We start from the raw sequence: 19,771 nt of genomic DNA on the forward strand, positions 1-19,771 counted from the left end.
GTGCATTGAAAGAGCTGTGTGGGAGGGAAGGAGAAGCATGAAATAATACTCTAAAGATAAAGCACTATTTTGAACAAGTGCAGAAAGCTTTACAAATCTTAAACTAACATAACAGCTGGCTGTCCTCTACACAGGTCTAAACACATTTCTGAGAAGCAACAGCTTAGTATTTAAAAGAGTTAGAGAGCACAGCTACAAAAGTTTCCCTGGTTAGAGAAATCTGAGGGAAATAAACTGAAAAAAAAAAAATTGAAGAAAAATGGCCACCAACTAATTTTATATTATTTAGGCTTTTCAATTAAGAGGCATAGCTTGCTAGGGATGGGGAAGTACCAGAAACAATGCATATTTGATGGCAATTGAATAATTTAAGGCTGTCATGGCATAAGGGGTTGCTACCATAGAATCTGATCTCACTGTGTCGCAGAACAAATGGAGCCCTGATGACATGGCTTTCATGAGTAGAATGACATGATAATCCCTTGAACAGTAAGTCTCTTTTCTCAAATAAAAGTTTAGTTTTTTTAAATAATGTTTAAGTCACATTTAGATTCAGAAAAGCTATTCAAACCTTCTTGCAAACTGAACTGTCCTAGAGAATATACAACTGGGTGCAGCAAGGCTAATGGAGCATAAGGAATTCAAAAAAATTATTGTTCCATTACTAAGAGTTCTTCATTTGACTTTTATACTCAACTGTAAAAACAAAAAAAGTTGTTAAAATGCTTTGAGAAGAATTAAGGATGGTTGATTAAGGCCTTGTCTACGACACAGTTTTTTCAGCAAAAGGCAGCTTTTGTTGATAAAACAGTGGAGGTATACACACTACAATGCTCCTCCTGCCGACAAAACTCTCCTGCTTTGTTGACAAAATAAAACCAATTTAGATCGACAAAGCATCAGTACAGACACTGCATCCGATACACTGCTGTAACTGGCCTCCAGGAGGTATCCCACAATGCAACACTAACTGCTCTGCTCACTGTTTTGAACTCTGCTACCCTGCACCCAGCTACACAAGCATGTGCCCCTCCCCTTTCAAAGCCCCAGGAAGTTTTGAAACTGCTCAGCCTGTACAGTTCACATAGCTACTACCCAGCTGAGCATGCTGCCTCCCAGCAGCAAATGCACTCCTGTCCGTATTACAGGGAAGGGTGTGGATCTCCTGGGTCTGTGGGGAAAGGAGGCTAGGGGAGAACCCTGAAGGAATCCTGGAATCAAAACATTAACGTGGAATCCTGCTCTCCTCTGCACTAGGATCACAGAGGCAGGTGGGACAGATTGCTGCAAGCGAGAGAGGGCAGGAGAAGAGACCCCTGATGTGCTGTAAAGAGCCAGGGAGGGAGGTGGGGGCTGATGTCAGGGTGTGGTCCACACCCCACCCGCGCTAGGGTGGGAGCACAGCTGGACACCAGCTGTCTGTGCACCAGTTTCTGGCTCAGGATTGGTTGCTCATGGTTGCTGTCTGAACTTAAAGAGAGCGTGCCACACTTCTAGGGTGACCAGACATCCCGATAAAATTGGGACCATCCCGATATTTGGGTGGTTGTCCCGTGTCCCAACCAATTTTTTTTCTCCCCCCTCCACTGGCAGCACTCAGCTTTTTTTTTTTGCGCGCTCCACAGGCGGACTCCCTCCAATATGTCCCGATATTTTCTTCATCTCATCTGGTCACCTACACACTCTACTGCAACACACACAGTCTCTGTCACATAGACACACACACACACTCACACACACTAACACAGGAGGCCCACAGAAGTGTGTTAGTGTTCAGCAATGTCAGCTAATCATATTACAGAGTACTTTAAAAAGTGATTTACAATGTGTTACTTTTTGGGCACACATAGCAAGCATTACATGTTTCCTAGCACGGTGCAAAAAAACAGTACCAGGCTTAGGACACTACAACATGATGTTACTGTGGCACAGTGTTAATATGCTCCTTGAAGGCATCCCCCAGCCAAACACCTGTCCACTGGGCTCCCCTTATAGCCTTGTGTTCATAATGCACAGCACAATACTGAACACAGTGCAGGATCCAGGCTTTCTGACAGAGATGGCTGGCTCGCAGATTACCAGGGCAATTGAAAAGCGACAGGCAACCTAGCAGCACGGTCATGGAATGATGGGATTGAGCAACCTTCATCATGTGACGCTGTACCTGCCCCCATAAGGCATTGCAATCCCTCAAAAGCACCCTGTGGCCAGTTGCACAGTGGGATAGCTACCCATGGTGCACTGCTCTCTGTGTTGATGCAAGAGCTGCTAGTGCGGATGTGTTCCACAGACACAAGATGACACCAAACAGCACACTGATACATTCCCACCAACAACACAAGAAGAACTCCACATGAGGGTCAAAATGACGGTCTGGACCTATACACAGAGTGCTTCCGCTGACGTGCACAGGCAGATATTGTAGAAAAACAATATCTGCTTGCCTCACAACCTAAGTCATGCAGAACACAATGCCTCAGAAACAACCCTGACATTATAATCAAAGAAGCTGATAAAGGAGGTGCTGTTGTCATCATGAACAGGTCTGACCACCAAAAGGAGGCCGCCAGATAACTGTCCAATACCAAATTCTACAGGCCGCTTTCCTCAGATCCCACTGAGGAATATAGGAAGAAACTGCACCATCTACTCAGGACACTCCCTACACTAACATAGGAACAAATCAACACACCCTTAGAGCCCCGACCGGGGTTATTCTACTACCCAAGATCCACAAACCTGGAAATCCTGGACACCCATCATCTCTGGAATTGGCACTCTCACTGAAGAAGGACTATCCAGATATGTGGACTCTCCACTCAGACCCTACGCAACCAGCATTCCCAGCTATCTCTGTAACACCACTGAGAGAAAACTATAATGCACTGGTGATCTTCCAGAAAACACCATACTAGCCACCATGGATGTGGAGGTTCTCTATACAAAAATCCCACACACAGATGGAATACAAGCTGCCAGGAACAGTATCCCTGATGATGACACAGCACAACTGGTTGCTGAGCTCTGTGCCTTTATCCTCACGCACAATTATTTCAAATTTGGTGACAATATATACCTCCAAACCAGTGGCACAGCTATGGGCACTCGCATGGCCCCACAATATGCCAACATTTTTATGGCTGACCTGGAACAACGCTTCCTCAGCTCTCGTCCACTCACACCACTTCTCTACCTACGCTACACTGATGACATCATCATCTGGACCCATGGGAAGGAGATTCTGGAAGAATTCCACCACGATTTCAACAGCTTCCACCCCACCATCAACCTCAGCCTGGACCAAGCCACACGGGGAGGTCCACTTCCTAGATACCACGGTACAAATAAGTGAGTCACATTAGCACCACTCTATACCGAAAACCCACCGACCACTATGCCTACCTTCATGCCTCCAGCTTCCATCCCGGCAACACCATACAATCCATTGTCTACAGCCAAGCACTGAGGTACAACTACATTTGCTCCAACCCCTCAGACATAGACCACCACCTGTAAGATCTTCACCAAGCAATCTCAAAACTGTGATACCCGCACGAGGAAATAAGGAAACAAATCAACAGAGCCAGACGTATACCCAGAAGCCTCCTGCTGCAAGACAAGCCCAAGAAAGAAACCAAACAGAACTTCACTGGCCATCACCTACAGGCCTCAGCTTAAACCTCTCCAATGCATCAGTGATCTACAACCCATCCTGGACAATGATCCCTCACTTTCACAGACCTTGGGAGGCAGGCCAGTCCTCACCCACAGACAACCTGCCAACCTTAAGCATATTCTAACCAGCAACCACACACGGCACCATAGTAACTAACTCAGGAACCAAACCATGCAACAAACTGCGATGCCAACTCTGCCCACATATCTACACCAGCAACACCATCACAGGATCTCACTAGACCAGCTACATCATCACTGGTTCATTCACCTGCACGTCCACCAATTTTATATACACCATCATGTGCCAGCATTGCCCCTCTGCTATGTACATCGGCCAAACTGGACAGTCCCTACGTAAAAGGATAAATGGACACAAATCAGATATTAGGAATGGCAATATACAAAAACCTGTAGGAGAACACTTCAACCTCCCTGGACACAAAATAGCAGATTTAAAGGTAGCCATCCTACAGCAAAAAAAGGTCAGGCCCAGACTTCAGAGAAACTGCTGAGCTTCAGTTCCTTTGCAAATTTGACATCAGCAGGTCAGGATTAAACAAAGACTGTGAATGGCTAGCCAACTATAAAAGCAGTTTCCCCTCCCTTGGTGTTCACACCTCAACAGCTAGAAGAGGGCCTCATCCTCCCTGATTGAACTAACCTCGTTTAGCTCTAGACTGATTCTTGCCGGCATATTTATACCTGCCTCTGGAAATTTCCAATACATGCGTCTGATGAAGTGGGTATTCATCCATGAAAGCTTATGCTCCAATACATTTGTTAGTCTATAAGATGCCACAGGACTCTTCGTTGCTTTTTACAGATTCAGACTAACATGGCTATCCCTCTGATACTGTTCTGTAATGTTATTCTCCAAGATGTATTGCACCTGTCCAGTCCATTCCACTCAAGGTGTGCACACCCAATGTGTCAGCTGAGATTTTTCCTTTAGCAGTACCCATCAGGGCAGTGCATAGCCCTCTGCTTCCTCCTAGTGCTGCCCAATGGTATAAAGGGTAGAGCTTTCCCCGACCCTGCTTAGCTTCCTCTTACCAGGCAGACTCCAGTATAGAGGGGAAGGAGGGTGGGTTGTGGAATGAACATGCACAGCACATCTCAAAGAACACCAGTTACAGGACAAGTTAGCAACCTTCTTTCTACAATTGATTGCACATGTCCATTCCATTTCAGGGGACTCAAAAGCAGTTCAATCTGGAGGTGGGATTGGAGTCAACCTAAATAATGATTGAAGGATATCCAAATTTGGCATTGTCTCTAGCCTGCTGAGAGATGGCACAATGAGCTGCAAAAGAATATACTGATGACCAAGTTGCAGCTCTAAAAATGTCCTGTATAGGTATTTGAGCTAGAAATGCTACAGAAGATGCTTGTGATCTCATTGAGGGCAGTCTCACTCTGGTTAGTGTAGTTACACTGGTAATGTTGTAGCACAAACATATGCAGGAGGAATCTAACGTGAGATTCATTGAGATGAGACTGGATCTTATCCGTGACTGACTATCACCAAGTGTTGTGAAGATGACCTAAATGATTGAGTCCTGTCCAAGTGAAAAGCTAACACTCTCCTGACATCCTAAGTGTTTATAGTCTCTCCTCATCCTTATGAGTCTGAGGCTTAGGAAAGGAAGTTGGTAATTTTGCTACTGATTGATGGAGAAGTGAGAAACCAGTCTGACAGTAAACCATTGATAACTACTCTTAGTATGGTCTTCAAACCAGCTGTGAACCCACCTTACGGTAATTTCATCTAAACCATATTTCCCTAGTTTGCTCATAAGAACATCATATGGGACTGCATCAAAAGCCTTACTAAAATCCAGATATATTATGTCTACTGCTCCCCTCATCCACTTCTATCCCCTTAAACTGATTAAAAGATGGCTAACTGGTAGGTCTCAAAATGTAATAGCAAACTGGGAATCATCAAACCGGTGTGTTTCTAGTGAGGTTACATAAGGATCAGTTCTTGGTCCTATGCTATTTAACGTTTTATCATACAACACAAGAACCAGAGTCATCCAATGAAATTAATAGGCAGCCAGTTTTAAAACAAACTAAGGAAGTACTTCTTCACACAATGCAGAGTCAACCTGTGGAACTAACTGCCAGGAAACGTTGTGAAGGCCAAAAATATAAGTGGGTTCAAAAAAGAATTAGATAAATTAATGGGAGAATAGAAGTCCATCAATTGCTATTAACCAAGATGGTTAAGAATGCAATCACATCCTCTGAGATTCTCTAAACTGCTGACTGCCACAAGCTGGGACTGGAGACAGGGATAGATTACTTGATAAATCTGCCCTGTTCTGTTCACTCCCTCTGAAGCATCTGGCACTGGCCAATGTCAGAAGACAGGATACTTGGCTAGATTGGCTAGATGACCATTTGTATGTTCGTATCAACGACCTGGAAGAAAACATAGAAAGACTGATAAAGTTTGCAGACAGAGAAATTGGGGGAATGGTAAATAAGGAAGGAGGACAGATCACTGATGCAGAGGGATCACTCAGTAAACTGGATGCAAGCAAACAATATGTGTTTTAACACCGCTAAATGTAAAAGTACACCTTTAGGAACAAAGAATGCAGGCCATACTTACAGGATGGGGGACGCTATCCTGGGAAACAGCGACTGAAAAAGATTTGGGGTCATGCTAGGTAATCAGCTGTACACTGAACGCCCCGCCCCGCACAATGGTGTGGCCAAAAGGAATAATGAGATCAGGGATGCATGAACAGGGGACTCTTGAGTAGGAGTAGAGAGGTTATTTTACCTCTGTATTTGGCACTGATGTGACCGGTGCTGGAATATTATGTCCAGTTCTGGTGTCCAATATTCAAGAGGATGTAGATAAACAGAGGGTTCAGAGCTGAGCCACAAGAATGATTAAAGGATTAGAAACATGCCTTATAGTGACTGAACTCCTTGAGGCTATTTAGCTTAAAGAGAAAATTAAAGGATGACTTTGATTACAGTCTATATTTGGGAACAGGTATTTAGTGATGAGCTCTTCAATCTAGCAGAGAAAGGCATAACATGAATCAGTGCTGGAAACTGAAGCTAGACAAATTCAGACTGGAAATAACATGTACATTTTTAACAGCGAAGGTAATTAACTATTCAACAGTTTACCAAGAGCCATGGGGAATTCTCCATCACTGACAATTTTCAAAATCAAGACTGGATGTTCTAAAAGATCTGTTCTAGGAATTATTTTGGGGAAGTTCTGTCGCCTGTGTTATCCAGGTAGTCAGACTAGAGGATAACAGTCCCTTCTAGCCTTGGAATCTATGAATTTGCATATACCACCCCAATCGAATATCCACAGACACAACACTTTGCCATGTTTCTCTTCCATCTCACTAAATAACATGCTTATGATCTTCATCATACTTTCAAACTCCAAAAGTCTCTTCTCATTCACTGGATCATTCCATCCTATTATATGGTCATGTTTTTCAAACTTTTCACGAAGTTTGGTATTGAAGACACACACACGTAATGTTCAGTGATTTCATTTCATCCAAACTTCCCTCGAACACTTGAACTTACAGCTTCTGTTCAGGCACAAGGAAGTCTGCCACTTCGAGGATGCCTACACTGCAATTAAAAAATAGTGGCTAGCGCATATCAGCTGACTTGGGCTAGCAGAGCTTGGACTAAGGGGATGTTTAACTGTGACGTAGATGTTTGGGCTCGGATTGCAGTTCAAACTCTGAGACCCTACCACTTTGTAGGATCTTAGAGCCTGGGCTGCAGCCCGAGCCCACAACGCAATTAAACAGCCCCTTAGCCAGAGTCCTGCTAGCCTCAGTCAGTTGGCACTGGCCAGGCACGTTTTTAATTGCAGTATAGGCATACCTTTCCTTGACCTTACCAACCAGGTCACATATTCCCAGTAGTTAGTATGTTCCACATCACAATAAATGAGGAAAAGGGGAGAGAGCCAAAAAGAATATAAAGAAGTTGGAAAAGCTTTTAGGAAGAAGTTAAAGATGCCATAAAAGGCAACCAGAAAAAAAAGAGGAAGGAAGATGTACATAAGTAATTTTGAGAACAGCAACAAAATTGATTGAGGGGCTAAACAGACTGACTAGGAAAGATTCAAAGAAATTAGTGTATCTTGGTCAATTGAAGATCGATGGAGGAAGAGAGAAAGAAGTCTTTGGAAAACAAAGAGGGAGTGGCACGATTTAGAGTAGTAAGCAGTTATGGGCTGAAGTTAAGCAAGGGAAATTTAAGCTGAATGTCTTAAAAGACAAGGTGGGTGAGAGGTAATATCTTTCATTGGACCAACTTATAACCTCACCTGCATTGTCTCTCTAATATCCTGGGACCACCATGGCTACAACACAGGAAAATTTGACTATTACTTTATGTCTATTTTTTTAGAGCAGACCTAAAAAAACTAATCACCTAAACAAACAATGTAGAACAAGCTTTAGGGGACAATCCTGCAGGCGCCACTCATTCCCAGGGGATGGAATTTATCTAGTCCAATATTTTTATATGTTTCATTGGTCCAGGTCCCAGACTGCCCTATCTGAATCTGCCAGATGATTCACAAACATATATCTTCCCGCTGAGCAGTTAATTTAGCTCAACAGAATTATGCAGCATTGTAAGATCTGCCATGATCACAGCAATATACATATTGCTATAATGGATGAACCTACAAAGCACATAGTGGCTCATAAATCCAGAAAATCATTGTGAAGGTTTAGATATGGTTAACTTGGCATAACACAATCTTTGCAGAGCTGCATGAAGACAACATCCACAGTCACCTATTGACAGTGTTTCCAGTTCCTCACTTTCATGATCACCAACTTCAGAGCGAGAGGCATCCCTCTACTGCAGTAACAGGAAAGGAAAAACAATTTATTTAGTTCACAATGGCAGAACTGTTGTGAATACAGTTTAAAGCTGAATTTCATCTATACATACTGAAGAAATTTATTGCTAGGGTCAGTGGAAAATGGTGCTGTAAGATATTGGAATTTCGCCTCTTTGTAGAAGGCACTCTTACTCTCAGTGAAATGGCCAAAATCTTGAAAAAATTGCACAAATATTGGGGTGGGGGAAAAGGGAGAATCATTAGAGAGTTACTCCATTTCTGAATCAACTACTATCCATTTCTCTCAACTTTTTTGTGTGGCAACCTCTCAGATTGTCCATCCTGCAAAGACAATTCCAGAGCCCCAAAAACCTCATTTCTGATTTAAAGTTGAAATATCTAGATTACCACTACTGACTTCTAATGAAACTTCGATTTTATATATCTTTTCAAATGAGTGAAATTACTAAGTTTGTTCTTGAATTTTAAATGAAATTTTTTTAAAAGGCAGATTTCCTGCAGAATTTAGAGGTAGCATCCCCGAGTTCTTGTTTAATTACCTAAAGTGCACTAAGTGAAGTAGTACTAAGTGATATGAATGAACAGTCAATGGCATCTGCAGAGTTGACGCACACGTATCTAAGGGTATGTCTACACTACACACACTTTATGATGGCAGTGTAGAGTACATACACTGTATACCCCTTAGTATGTACATACGTAAATAGCAGTGTAGAAGGTGAGACACTGCTTAGGTGAGTAAGGACATGCCTGAACCCTTAGGTTATGTATCCAACATGGCTCTCTACATGAACATCTATGTTGCTATTTTCAGCAGCGTAGTGCCCTGCAGCCTCCCCACTGCTGAAGCCTTTCCTCCATTGCCCAGAAAGGCTCTGGCACCGAGGAAAGGCACCACTAGTGGGGAGCCGCTGGAGCATTCCTCCACCACACAGAAAGGGTCTGGCAGTGGGGAAAAGCTCCAACAACTCCCTGTAATAGGGAAAGACTAAGTACGTTTTCCAGACTCGAAGAACTCCTGTGTAAGCTTGAAAAGTTCTCTCTTTCACCAACAGAAGTTGATCCAATAAAAGACACTATCTCACTCACCTTAGGTCTCTAATATCCTGGGACCAACACAGCACAACATTGCATAATTCTTAACTGACCTTATTTTAGCCTCAGATCCTACTCTATTTACGTTAAATGTTCATTATGCTAGTTGTCCAATCAACTGCAAATTCTTTTTGGTGAAAACAAACAAAACACGCATTTAACACTTTGGCCATTGCTGAATTTTCTGCTACCATCTTTCCCGTCTCATTGAGTAATGCACTTGCTGTGTCCTTAGTCTTCCTCTTGCTTCTAACGTACACCACTACGCCAATATAACGCTGTCCTCGGGAGCCAAAAAAACTTACCGTGTTATCGGTGAAACTGCGTTATATCGAACTTGCTTTCATCCGCTGCAGTGCATAGCCCCTCCCTCCCAGAGCACTGCTCTACCGCATTATATCCGAATTCATGTTATATCAGGTCACGTTATATTGGGGTAGAGGTGTATTTGTAAAATGTTCTCGTTATCCTTTACGTCCCTAGGGAGTTGAATCTCAATTTTGTGCTTTAGTCTAATTTTGTCCCTACATACTTGTGGGGCTTTTTTCATATTCAGCCTTTATAATCTGACTGAGTTTCCATTTTTGTGTCTTTTTTTTTTTTTTTAAAGTTCAGGTTGTTCAAGATCTCCTGGTTAAGCCATGGCAATCTTTTACTATACTTGTTATCCTTCTTATGCATTGGGATAGTTTGCTCGTGCCCTCAATAATATCTTTTTTAAAAAATGCCAATTCTTTTTTCCCCTTAGACTTGTTTCCCACGGAAACTTACCTACCAAATCTCTCAGTTTGCTAAAGTCTAATTTGAAGTCCCATTGTCTTTATTTTGCTGGTTTCTTTCCTACTGTTCCTTAGAATCATGAAATGATCGCTTTCACCCAAGCTGACTTGCACCTACAAATTCTCAACAAGTTTGACCCTACATGTCAGAAGGAAATCAAGAACAGCCTCTTCTCTAGTTGTTTTCTCCATGTTCTGGAGTAAAAAGTTGTCTCCAATGTTTTCCAAGAACTTGTTGGATAATCTGTGCTCTGCTATATTATTTTCCCAATAGATATCTGTGTTAGTTGTTTTAAAAACAAACAAAATCCACAACCCTCGTATATTCTTCTTCCTAGTTAAGTGGTCTACAGTAAACCCCTATGACTTTTTTTTACCCCTTTTATCCTTACCCAGAGACATTCAACAGGTTTGCCTCCCATTTCTATCTTGACTAAGCAGATAGCCAGTGTGAAAAATAGAGATGAGAGTGGGGAGTAACAGGCACCTGTATAAGACAAAACCCCAAATATTGTAACTCCCTGTAAAATCAGGACATCTGGTCAATATGCCAGTCGTGTGAATTATCCCATAAAGCCTCTTTGATGCCAATTATGTTATAATGTGATTATTCACAAGTATTTCTAAAAGCAGCAAAGAATCCTGTGGCACCTTATAGACTAACAGATGTTTTGGAGCATGAGCTTTCGTAGGTGAATACCCACTTCCTCAGATGCATGTAATGGAAATATCCAGGGGCAGGTATATATATATATGTGTGCTAGCAAGCAAGCTAGAGATAACGAGGTCAGTTCAATCAGGGAGAATGAGGCCCTGTTCTAGCAGTTGAGGTGTGAAAACCAAGAGAGGAGAAACTGGTTCTGTAGTTGGCAAGCCATTCACAGTCTTCGTTCAATCCTGAGCTGATGGTGTCAAATTTGCAGATGAACTGAAGCTCAGCAGTTTCTCTTTGAAGTCTGGTCCTGAAGTTTTTTTGCTGCAGGATGGCCACCTTAAGGTCTGCTATAGTGTGGCCAGGGAGGTTGAAGTGCTCTCCTACAGGTTTTTGTATATTGCCATTCCTAATGTCTGATGTGTGTCCATTTATCCTTTTCCATAGGGCCTGTCCAGTTTGGCCGATGTACATAGCAGAGGGGCATTGCTGGCATATGATGGCGTATATTACATTGGTGGATGTGCAGGTGAATGAACCAGTGATGGTGTGGCTGATCTGGTTAGGTTCTGTGATGGTGTCGCTGGTGTAGATATGTGGGCAGAGTTGGCATCGAGGTTTGTTGCATGGATTGGTTCCTAAGCTAGAGTTATTATGGTGTGGTGTGCAGTTACTGGTGAGAATATGTTTCAGGTTGGCAGGTTGTCTGTGGGCAAGGATTGGCCTGCCACCTAAGGCCTGTGAAAGTGTGGGATCATTGTCCAGGATGGGTTGTAGATCCTTGATGATGCGTTGGAGGGGTTTTAGCTGGGGGCTGTATGTGATGGCCAGTGGAGTCCTGTTGGTTTCTCTCTTGGGTTTGTCTTGCAGTAGGAGGCTTCTGGGTACACGTCTGGCTCAGTTATCTGTTTCCTTATTTCCTCATGCGGGTATCGTAGTTTTGAGAATGCTTGGTGGAGATTTTGTAGGTGTTGGTCTCTGTCTGAGGGGTTAGAGCAGATGCGGTTGTACCTCAGTGCTTGGCTGTAGACAATGGATCGTGTGATGTGCCCGGGATGGAAGCTGGAGGCATGAAGGTAGGCATAGCGGTCGGTGGGTTTTCGATATACGGTGATGTTAATGTGACCATCACTTATTTGCACCATGGTGTCAAGAAAGTGGACCTCCTGTGTAGACTGGTCCAGGCTGAGGTTGATGGTGGGGTGGAAGCTGTTGAAATCATGGTGGAATTTTTCCAGAGTCTCCTTCCCATGGGTCCAGATGATGAAGATGTCATCAAGGTAGCGTAGACAGAGAAGGGGTGTGAGTGGACGAGAGCTGAGGAAGCGTTGTTCCAGGTCGGCCATGAAGATATTGGCATATTGTGGGGCCATGCGGGTGCCCATAGCAGTGCCACTGATCTGGAGATATATACTGTCATCAAATTTGAAATAGTTGTGTGTATTTCTAGTTCTTCCTGTTTATTATTTATCCTGTTTATTCCAGGGGTCGGCAACCTATGACACACGTGCCAAAGACGGCATGTGAGCCGATTTTTAATGGTATGTGCCATTAAAAATCCTGCCCAGCCTGGCCCGGCCCACTCTTCTCCGCTCTCCGCCGGGGCAGAAGCTTGGTCCTGCCAGCTCCCCTGCCTCTTCCCGCAGTGTGCTGGGTTCCTGCCCCTCCTCCTCCTCCTCCTCTCCCTCCCTCCCTGCAGGCTGATCAGCCGATGGCCCTTGCGAGGGAGGGGGTAGGAGAAGAGCAGAGTCAGCATGCTCGCTGCTCTGGGCAGGGGCAGCGGGGCATATCCCCTCCAGCCCCCTGCCATGAGCACCCCACCAGGGGCGGCTCTAGGAATTTTGCTACCCCAAGCACAGCAGGCAGGCTGCCTTCTGCGGCACGCCTGTGGGAGGTCTGCCGAAGCCGCGGCACCACCGGACCCTCCGCAGGCAAGCCACCGAGGGCAGCCTTCCTGCCGCCCTCGCGGCTCCAGCAGAGCACCCCTGCAGCTTGCCGCCCCAAGTATGCGCTTGGTGTACTGGGGCCTGGAGCCGTCCCTGCACCCCACGACCCCAGCCTATGCCCCCAGCCCTCTGCCCTGAGCCCTGCACATACACACCCAGCCCCCTGCCCTGAGCCCTGTACCCCGCCCCCCCCACACACACACCCAGCCCTCTGCTTGACTCCTTCACCACCAGGCCCGAGCCCTGACTCTGGAACCCCCACACTCCATACCCTGAAACCTGCACCCCCCTCACATGCCCCCAGCCCTCTGCCCTGACTTGTGCACTCCCCCACACATCCCCGCCCCCCCCACACCCTATGCACCCCCCCATCCTGACTGTTACACCCCCTCACATCTCCACCCCCACCCTGTGCATCAAACAGGAGCTCCTGCACCCCTCCCCCGCACACTTCCACCTGCATCCCTCACACCAAATGGGAGCTGCCCAGGTAAGCATTCCACACCCAAACCTCCTGCCCCAACCCTGAGCCCGCTTCCTCATTCTAGCTCCTGGCCAGACCCTACACCCCAACCACCAGCCTGCTCCTTCACCCCCAGCCCTGTGCTCAGTGCAGAGAGAGGGGAAGAGAGAGAGTCAGAACGAGGGAGAAGGTAGGTACCCACTGTATGTGGGCAGGGATGGGACCCCAGACCAGCAGCAGGCTGAGCAGCTCTGGCAGCCGGGATCCCGGCTGGCAGGAGCTGGATGATGGAACCCCTGAGCAGCAGTGGGCTGAGCCGCTCAGCTCACTGCTGGTCTGGGGCCCCGGTCGCCAGCCCCACACAGCCTGCTGCTGGTCTGGGGTTCTGGCTGCCAGCCCCTTGCCAGCCGGGGTCCCAGTCACAGGCCCCGCATAGCTCACTGCCGACCTAGGTGAACGGAACCACAGACCAGCAGCAGGCTGAGCGGGCCGTTGGCAAAAGATCAACATTTTAATTAAATTTTAAATTAAGCTTCCTAAACATTTTGAAAACCTTGTTTATTTTACAATACAACAATAGTTTAGTTATATAATATATAGACTTATAGAGAGACCTTCTAAAAAAACATTACAATGTATTACCGGCACGTGAAACCTTAAATTAAAGTGAATAAATGAAGACTCGGCACACCACTTCTGAAAGGTTGCCGTTCCCTGGTTTATTCAATGAAGAGACATCTAAGACGTTCATCAGATTTCCCTTCCATATTCCCTCATCTTGCCTCTGTTCCTGCTATGATTGCCTACATTCTCCTGGGATTGTGACTCTTCTCCCAGGTATCTGTGTTCTGGACTTACTTGTGGGCTTTTGTGTCCTGCCTCCATCAAACCTATTATAAAGTCTGCCTCACTTGGTTAGCCAGTCTATATCCAAAGATACTCTTGCACTTCCTTGATAGGTAGACCCTGTTTCTGCTCAGCAGTTCTTCTCAGAACAGAATCCTGTAGTTGAGGAAGCTGCAGCCCTCCTGGTAACACCATCCACATATTCACCTGCAGGACGTGTCTGTCCCTGCCCAGACCCCTACCCTTGATCAGAAGAATTGATGAGATCTTCACCTGAACCCCCAATCCTTCTCCCTCACTCCCAGCACCCTGTAGTCACTTCTGATCTGCTCAGGGTCATACTTCGCAGTATCATTAGTGCCCACATGGATAAATCTTAGAACCACAGGGCTAGAAGGGACCACAAGAATCATCTAGTCTAATCCCCAGCCAAGATCCAGGATTTGTTGTGTCTAAACCACCCAAGACAGATGGCTATTCAGCCTCTTTTTGAAAACCTCCAACAAAAGAGCTTCCACAACTTCTCTAGGCAGTTTGTTCTGTTCTCCTACTGGCCTTACAGTTAGGAAGTTTTTCTTGAGATTTAATCTAAAACTGCTATCAACAGTTTGAACCCATTGCCTTTTGTCCTGCCTGTGGGAAGAGAAAAAACAGTTTCTCCATTGTGTTTATGGCAGCCTTTCAAGTATTTGAAGACTGCTATCATGTTCTGTCCTTAATCTCCTCTTTTCCAAATTAAACATACCCAGGTCCTTTAGCCTTTGCTCATATGGCCTGCATTCCATCCCTTTGGCCATCTTTCTCTATCATCTCTGGATCTTTTCCAATTTCTCTACATTGATGACCATAACTGGACACAGTACTCCAGCTGAGGCCTAACCAGCATCAAATAGAGCTGTATAATTTCCTGTGACTTGCAAGCTAGGTCTATGTTAATGCAACCCAAAATTGCATTTGCTTTTTTTTTTTTTTGCAACAGCATTGTATTGTTGACTCATGTCAAGGTTGTGATCCACCATAAACTCCTAGATCCTTCTTAGCAGTGCTGCTGCCAAATCAGTTGTCCCCCATTCTGTATTTGTGCATTTGTTATTTCTACCACTAGGCACCTGCCACACTGCATGCTCTGACCAGCCTGGCTTTCTATGATGGGGAAATAAAGGCCACAGCCTCTGCAAATCCACACCAAGACTTGGGTAGAAGCATCCATGGTCAGGTTTTCTGTCTGAACACAGTTGCAGATGGAGGATCCAGGAGCAGTGTTGGTATTGGCGATACAGACTTTCCAAACCATAGTGATTCTATTCTCTCTCGCCTACAAGCCCCCTCAGTGCCTAGTCTTGGTGGGAGCCTCATCCACTTCAAAGTTACTCCTTTCTTCCCAACAAGAAAAGAAACAACATGAAAATGCAAAGAGACGATTATGAAAGCAATGAAGAGAGGCCTGGAGATATGATCGCTTTCTATAAATACATCAGAGGGATAAATACCAGGGAGGAAGAGAGAGTTATTAAAGTTAGGCATCAAGGTGAGCACAAGAACAAATGGCTATAAATTGACCATCAACAAGTTTAAGCTCAAAATCAGATGAAGGTTTCTGAAATTCTGAGACAGGGTTTTTACCCCCACTGCTACCCTTGAAAGGCTAACTGGCTTCAAGACTGAACTTGACAAGTTTATGGAGAGGATGGTATGATGGGATTGCCTACGATGGCATGTGGCCCATCAGCGACTGCCAGAAGCAAAAATCCCCAAAGGCTGGAGATGGGACACTGGATGGGGAGGGCTCAGTTATTACAGAGAATTCTTTCCCAGGTATCTGCTGGGTGGGTCTTGCTCACAAGCTCAAGGTCTAACTGATCGCCATATTTGGGGTTGGTAAGGAATTTTCCCTGTCAGATTGGCTAGGAATTTTCCCTGTCAGATTGGCTGGGATGCTAGAGTTTTTCGCCTTCTCTGCAGCATGGGTCACTTGCAGGTTTAAACTAGTGTAAATGGTGAATTCTTTGTAACTTGAAGTCTTTAAATCATCATTTGAGGACTTCAGTAACTCAGCCAGAGGTTAGGGGTTTATTTCAGGTGTGGGTGAGGTTCTCTTGTACTTTGCAGGTCAAAGGTCAGACTAGGTGATCATGATGGTCCCTTTTGACCTTAAAGTCTATGAGACTCCCATAGGAATCCCCTCCCTTCCGTGCTTAATGTTTTCACTAGGAACAAAAGCACTAAGTCTTAAAAATCCTTGAGCATTTGCCAGTGTTAGTGTTCTGTGGCAGCAGAATCCCAGAATAATGGAGTGGTTAGGAAAGAAGGAAATGGGAACCCGCAGAAGTTACCATCCTCAACACTAAGGTATCAGCAGAACCAAGAAGGGGAAAAGAGAAAAAAATGCATGTTATGCAAATAATATTAAGTCCTGGAGCAGCTCTGCACTTAGATACTACTGCAACACAATATGCCCCTTAGATAGCATAGGATCAGACCTACTGAGGAAGCTTTGAGAATTACACAAATATGTTCTTCTGCATTACAAACACACATTAGGGAGAAACAGCAGAACTACTTCATTAAATACACTTACCAGTGGAAGGACAGGGGGATTGTTCAGCTGCCCTTTCCTCTTCCTGCTCCAGATTACTTGTCTTAAATGGTTTTTCAGGCATATCCACTTCCTTCTCCAAGGTCATCAGATGTGGCTGCTGGCTCTCCTGCGGTGTTGCTGGCACTTCATCCCCTCTCTCTAAAGGAGCTGGAGGTGGCTGCCGATCCTTCTGAACTTGCTTCAATTCCAGGTCAACTTCAGCTTGACTCTTGTTCCCTTGACTGCCTGGACACATTTTGGCACATGATGCTAATCCTGGGGCAACATCCACCTTTACCTGGGGCCATGAGTCATCCTGCTGTTGCAATGACTCTCCCACAGAAGGCTGAGGGGGAACTTCACTGAGCTTTGCCACATCTTCAGGGGCAGCCTTCAGGGACAGATCCTTCATGCTTTTAACTTCAGCGACCACATTAGAATCTTTAGGAGTTTCTTTTTTCCTGGTCTCTAGATCCATCTGTACCAACCCGTGTCTCAGGTCACTTAGTTTTTCTGAGTTTTTGCCAAAAGCCTCACTGGATTCCACTTCCATCACTTCCTGGCCTTCATGTTCCTTTGTTTCCCTTAGAAGGATCAGACCCTGAGATAGAGTTAGAGGGTCAGAGGATCCCTTTTCATCTAGCTGCTTCTCTTCTGCCTGCCTTTCTCCTCCCTGTTCCTCACATAGAGTCTCAGGGACTGCTTCAAACTCAGATGCCTCTGCTGATAACTTTTCCTTGATCTCAGTCAATGCTTCTTGACCCAGAGTGTGTGATGAAATCTCAGACTGAACAGACAGAGTTGCAGCTGTCTGGCTTCCAGAATCACATGAGTGATCAATGCAAGCCATCTGTGCTACAGACCCTTCTGCTGCTACACCTTCAGCAACAGGACAAATGGTAGGTTCTCCTGTAGCCCACACGGCCTCCCTTTTTGGCTTTTCACAGTTCTCACTGAGCAGGGCTTGGCTGTCCTCACTCAGCCTCAGTTGCATGCTGTAACTTTCTGTGGAACAGAGTTTCAACTCCGAAGCTTGCAGTGTAGAATCCATCTCAACCTGTATGTTTTCACTGCCTTGGTTGGTTTTCAGAGAGCTTGTGTTGCCTTCTGTCCTTGTGGGCTGACTGCATTCACTTGCAGAGAGTACTAGCTTACAGGACAATTCAGGATCTCCTGTGGAGATCTTTCGCAGAGCGTCTGTGGTTTCAGAGACATCTGCTGGCAAACATGAACCCAATAAAGCTCCACCCTTCTCTTCTCCACTAGGCTTCTCCTCCAGACTTTGAGTTGAAATAAAAATATCCTAAAAAGGACAAAAAGAGAAGAAAAATTAAGAACTCTATAGTTCACATTCTTCTAGCCAGCCTACAGGCTTGGCATCTGATCCATCCATCAGGCACCCAGACAGCACACAAGCAGCCCTATCTCCTAGTAAGGGACGTGGGTTCAGGGACACAGAAAATTCATCCAGAAACTCAAGTTTTAAGGGGACTATTTTCCACTTATCTGAGCAATAGCTGCCCTCCTGCTGTGAAGGGAAGTGATCATCATTCATCATCATCATCTCAAAAGAGAGGAGTGTGTAGTCAGAGGTGCAATCATTGATACCTCTTTGATCTCACATGACATCCCTACCCAGCATAAACACAGGGAAGGAAAGAAGGTGCTATGTTGCCAGCTGGGCGCTAGGAAGCTATGCAACTTGCTCTATTAGGTTTTCCTACCGCATCAACCAGCCACAATATCAGAGCACCAAAGTCACCTTTTCCTCAGGAAGAGAAGTTATTAACTGGTGTGTCCCGGTTAAATTCTCCCAATAGAACCTTAACCCCTCCCCACCCCCACCCCCACCCCTCACCATCACTTGCTCTTAGGTGGATGAAAATAAGTTGTATAAGTCATAAAAAAGCCCCAGATGAGTCCACAATTCAAAAAGGGTAGCTCACTTCCTGTAGCAAAAGGTGCAAGAGAAAGACCAAAATGACATTAGACAGGAAATTCTTAAAGGAAAACTGCAATGATTAGTTATAGCCCTTAAAAGACTACGTTTTAGATGCAGTACTACAAAATATCAGTGCTTCACTCTCTCCATAATAAAGAGTGGTGCTGGGGTCTCTCACAGTCCCCATTTTACCGACATATCCCAGCAGAAGACTAGCCTGAGGATGTAGTTTGAGACGTAGGATATGCAAATCAGAATCAGAAAGAGACTTCCAAAGACACTGTAAAGAGAATGTCATGTGTTTCCAAGGACAGACTAAAAGATGGACACCAAGAATAAAACAGATAAGAGTCTCAAATCACATGGCAGTTTTCTTCTAAGAATACAGTGGTACATGGTGGGTGTAACAGAATACCATAGAATGACTAGTGGGGATGAGGAAGATCTCTACAGCCAACTAAGCAGGAGAACCCCACACATCAGGGTACAGAGAATGAGCCAGAAACCAATCCCCTACAATCAAGCACGTACCAAAACTTAAGGGAACATGGTACAGGAAGAAACTGAGGGAGGAAATTCCACTTCAATACCCACATGGGAAAACTCTGGCTGTGATGGTATAGGGAAGGATCCAGGAACAAAGGCTGGGGCATTCTGAGATACAGGAGTTGAAACCTGTGGTAGCACATGAGGTCCTGGTGGGACAGGTGGATTGCCAACCTCTACTGGCTCATCTCCTCTCTGCTTCTCCTGTAGAAGGTCTCCTCCTTCTGCTGGAGCAGATATATTCATTTGCTCATCTGATTTGAAAGAAGGAAATTAAAACATTAATTATAGCTGCAAGCAACACCTTAAAATTAAGATTGCCTAACATATCCCATTAAAAGATCCTGTTTTTAGTTGCTGATAGCGT

At 45.0% G+C, this 19,771-nt stretch overlaps 1 protein-coding gene across 8 annotated transcripts in view; it reads right to left on the reverse strand.

Annotated features, from left to right (window-relative positions):
- Nucleotides 1-19,771, reverse strand: part of TP53BP1 (tumor protein p53 binding protein 1) — an 80,278-nt gene that overhangs the window by 40,698 nt on the left and 19,809 nt on the right. For all 8 annotated transcript variants that reach the window (XM_030577243.1, XM_030577246.1, XM_030577245.1 and 5 more), the window contains 2 exons: nucleotides 19,453-19,658; nucleotides 16,917-18,219 (listed from right to left, as the gene is read on the reverse strand). In XM_030577243.1, coding sequence (XP_030433103.1) covers nucleotides 16,917-18,219; nucleotides 19,453-19,658 — 1,509 coding nt within the window. The remainder of the gene's footprint in view (nucleotides 1-16,916; nucleotides 18,220-19,452; nucleotides 19,659-19,771) is intronic.

Source organism: Gopherus evgoodei, chromosome 10, assembly GCF_007399415.2.
Source record: "Gopherus evgoodei ecotype Sinaloan lineage chromosome 10, rGopEvg1_v1.p, whole genome shotgun sequence".
Taxonomy (NCBI): Eukaryota; Metazoa; Chordata; order Testudines; family Testudinidae; genus Gopherus; species Gopherus evgoodei.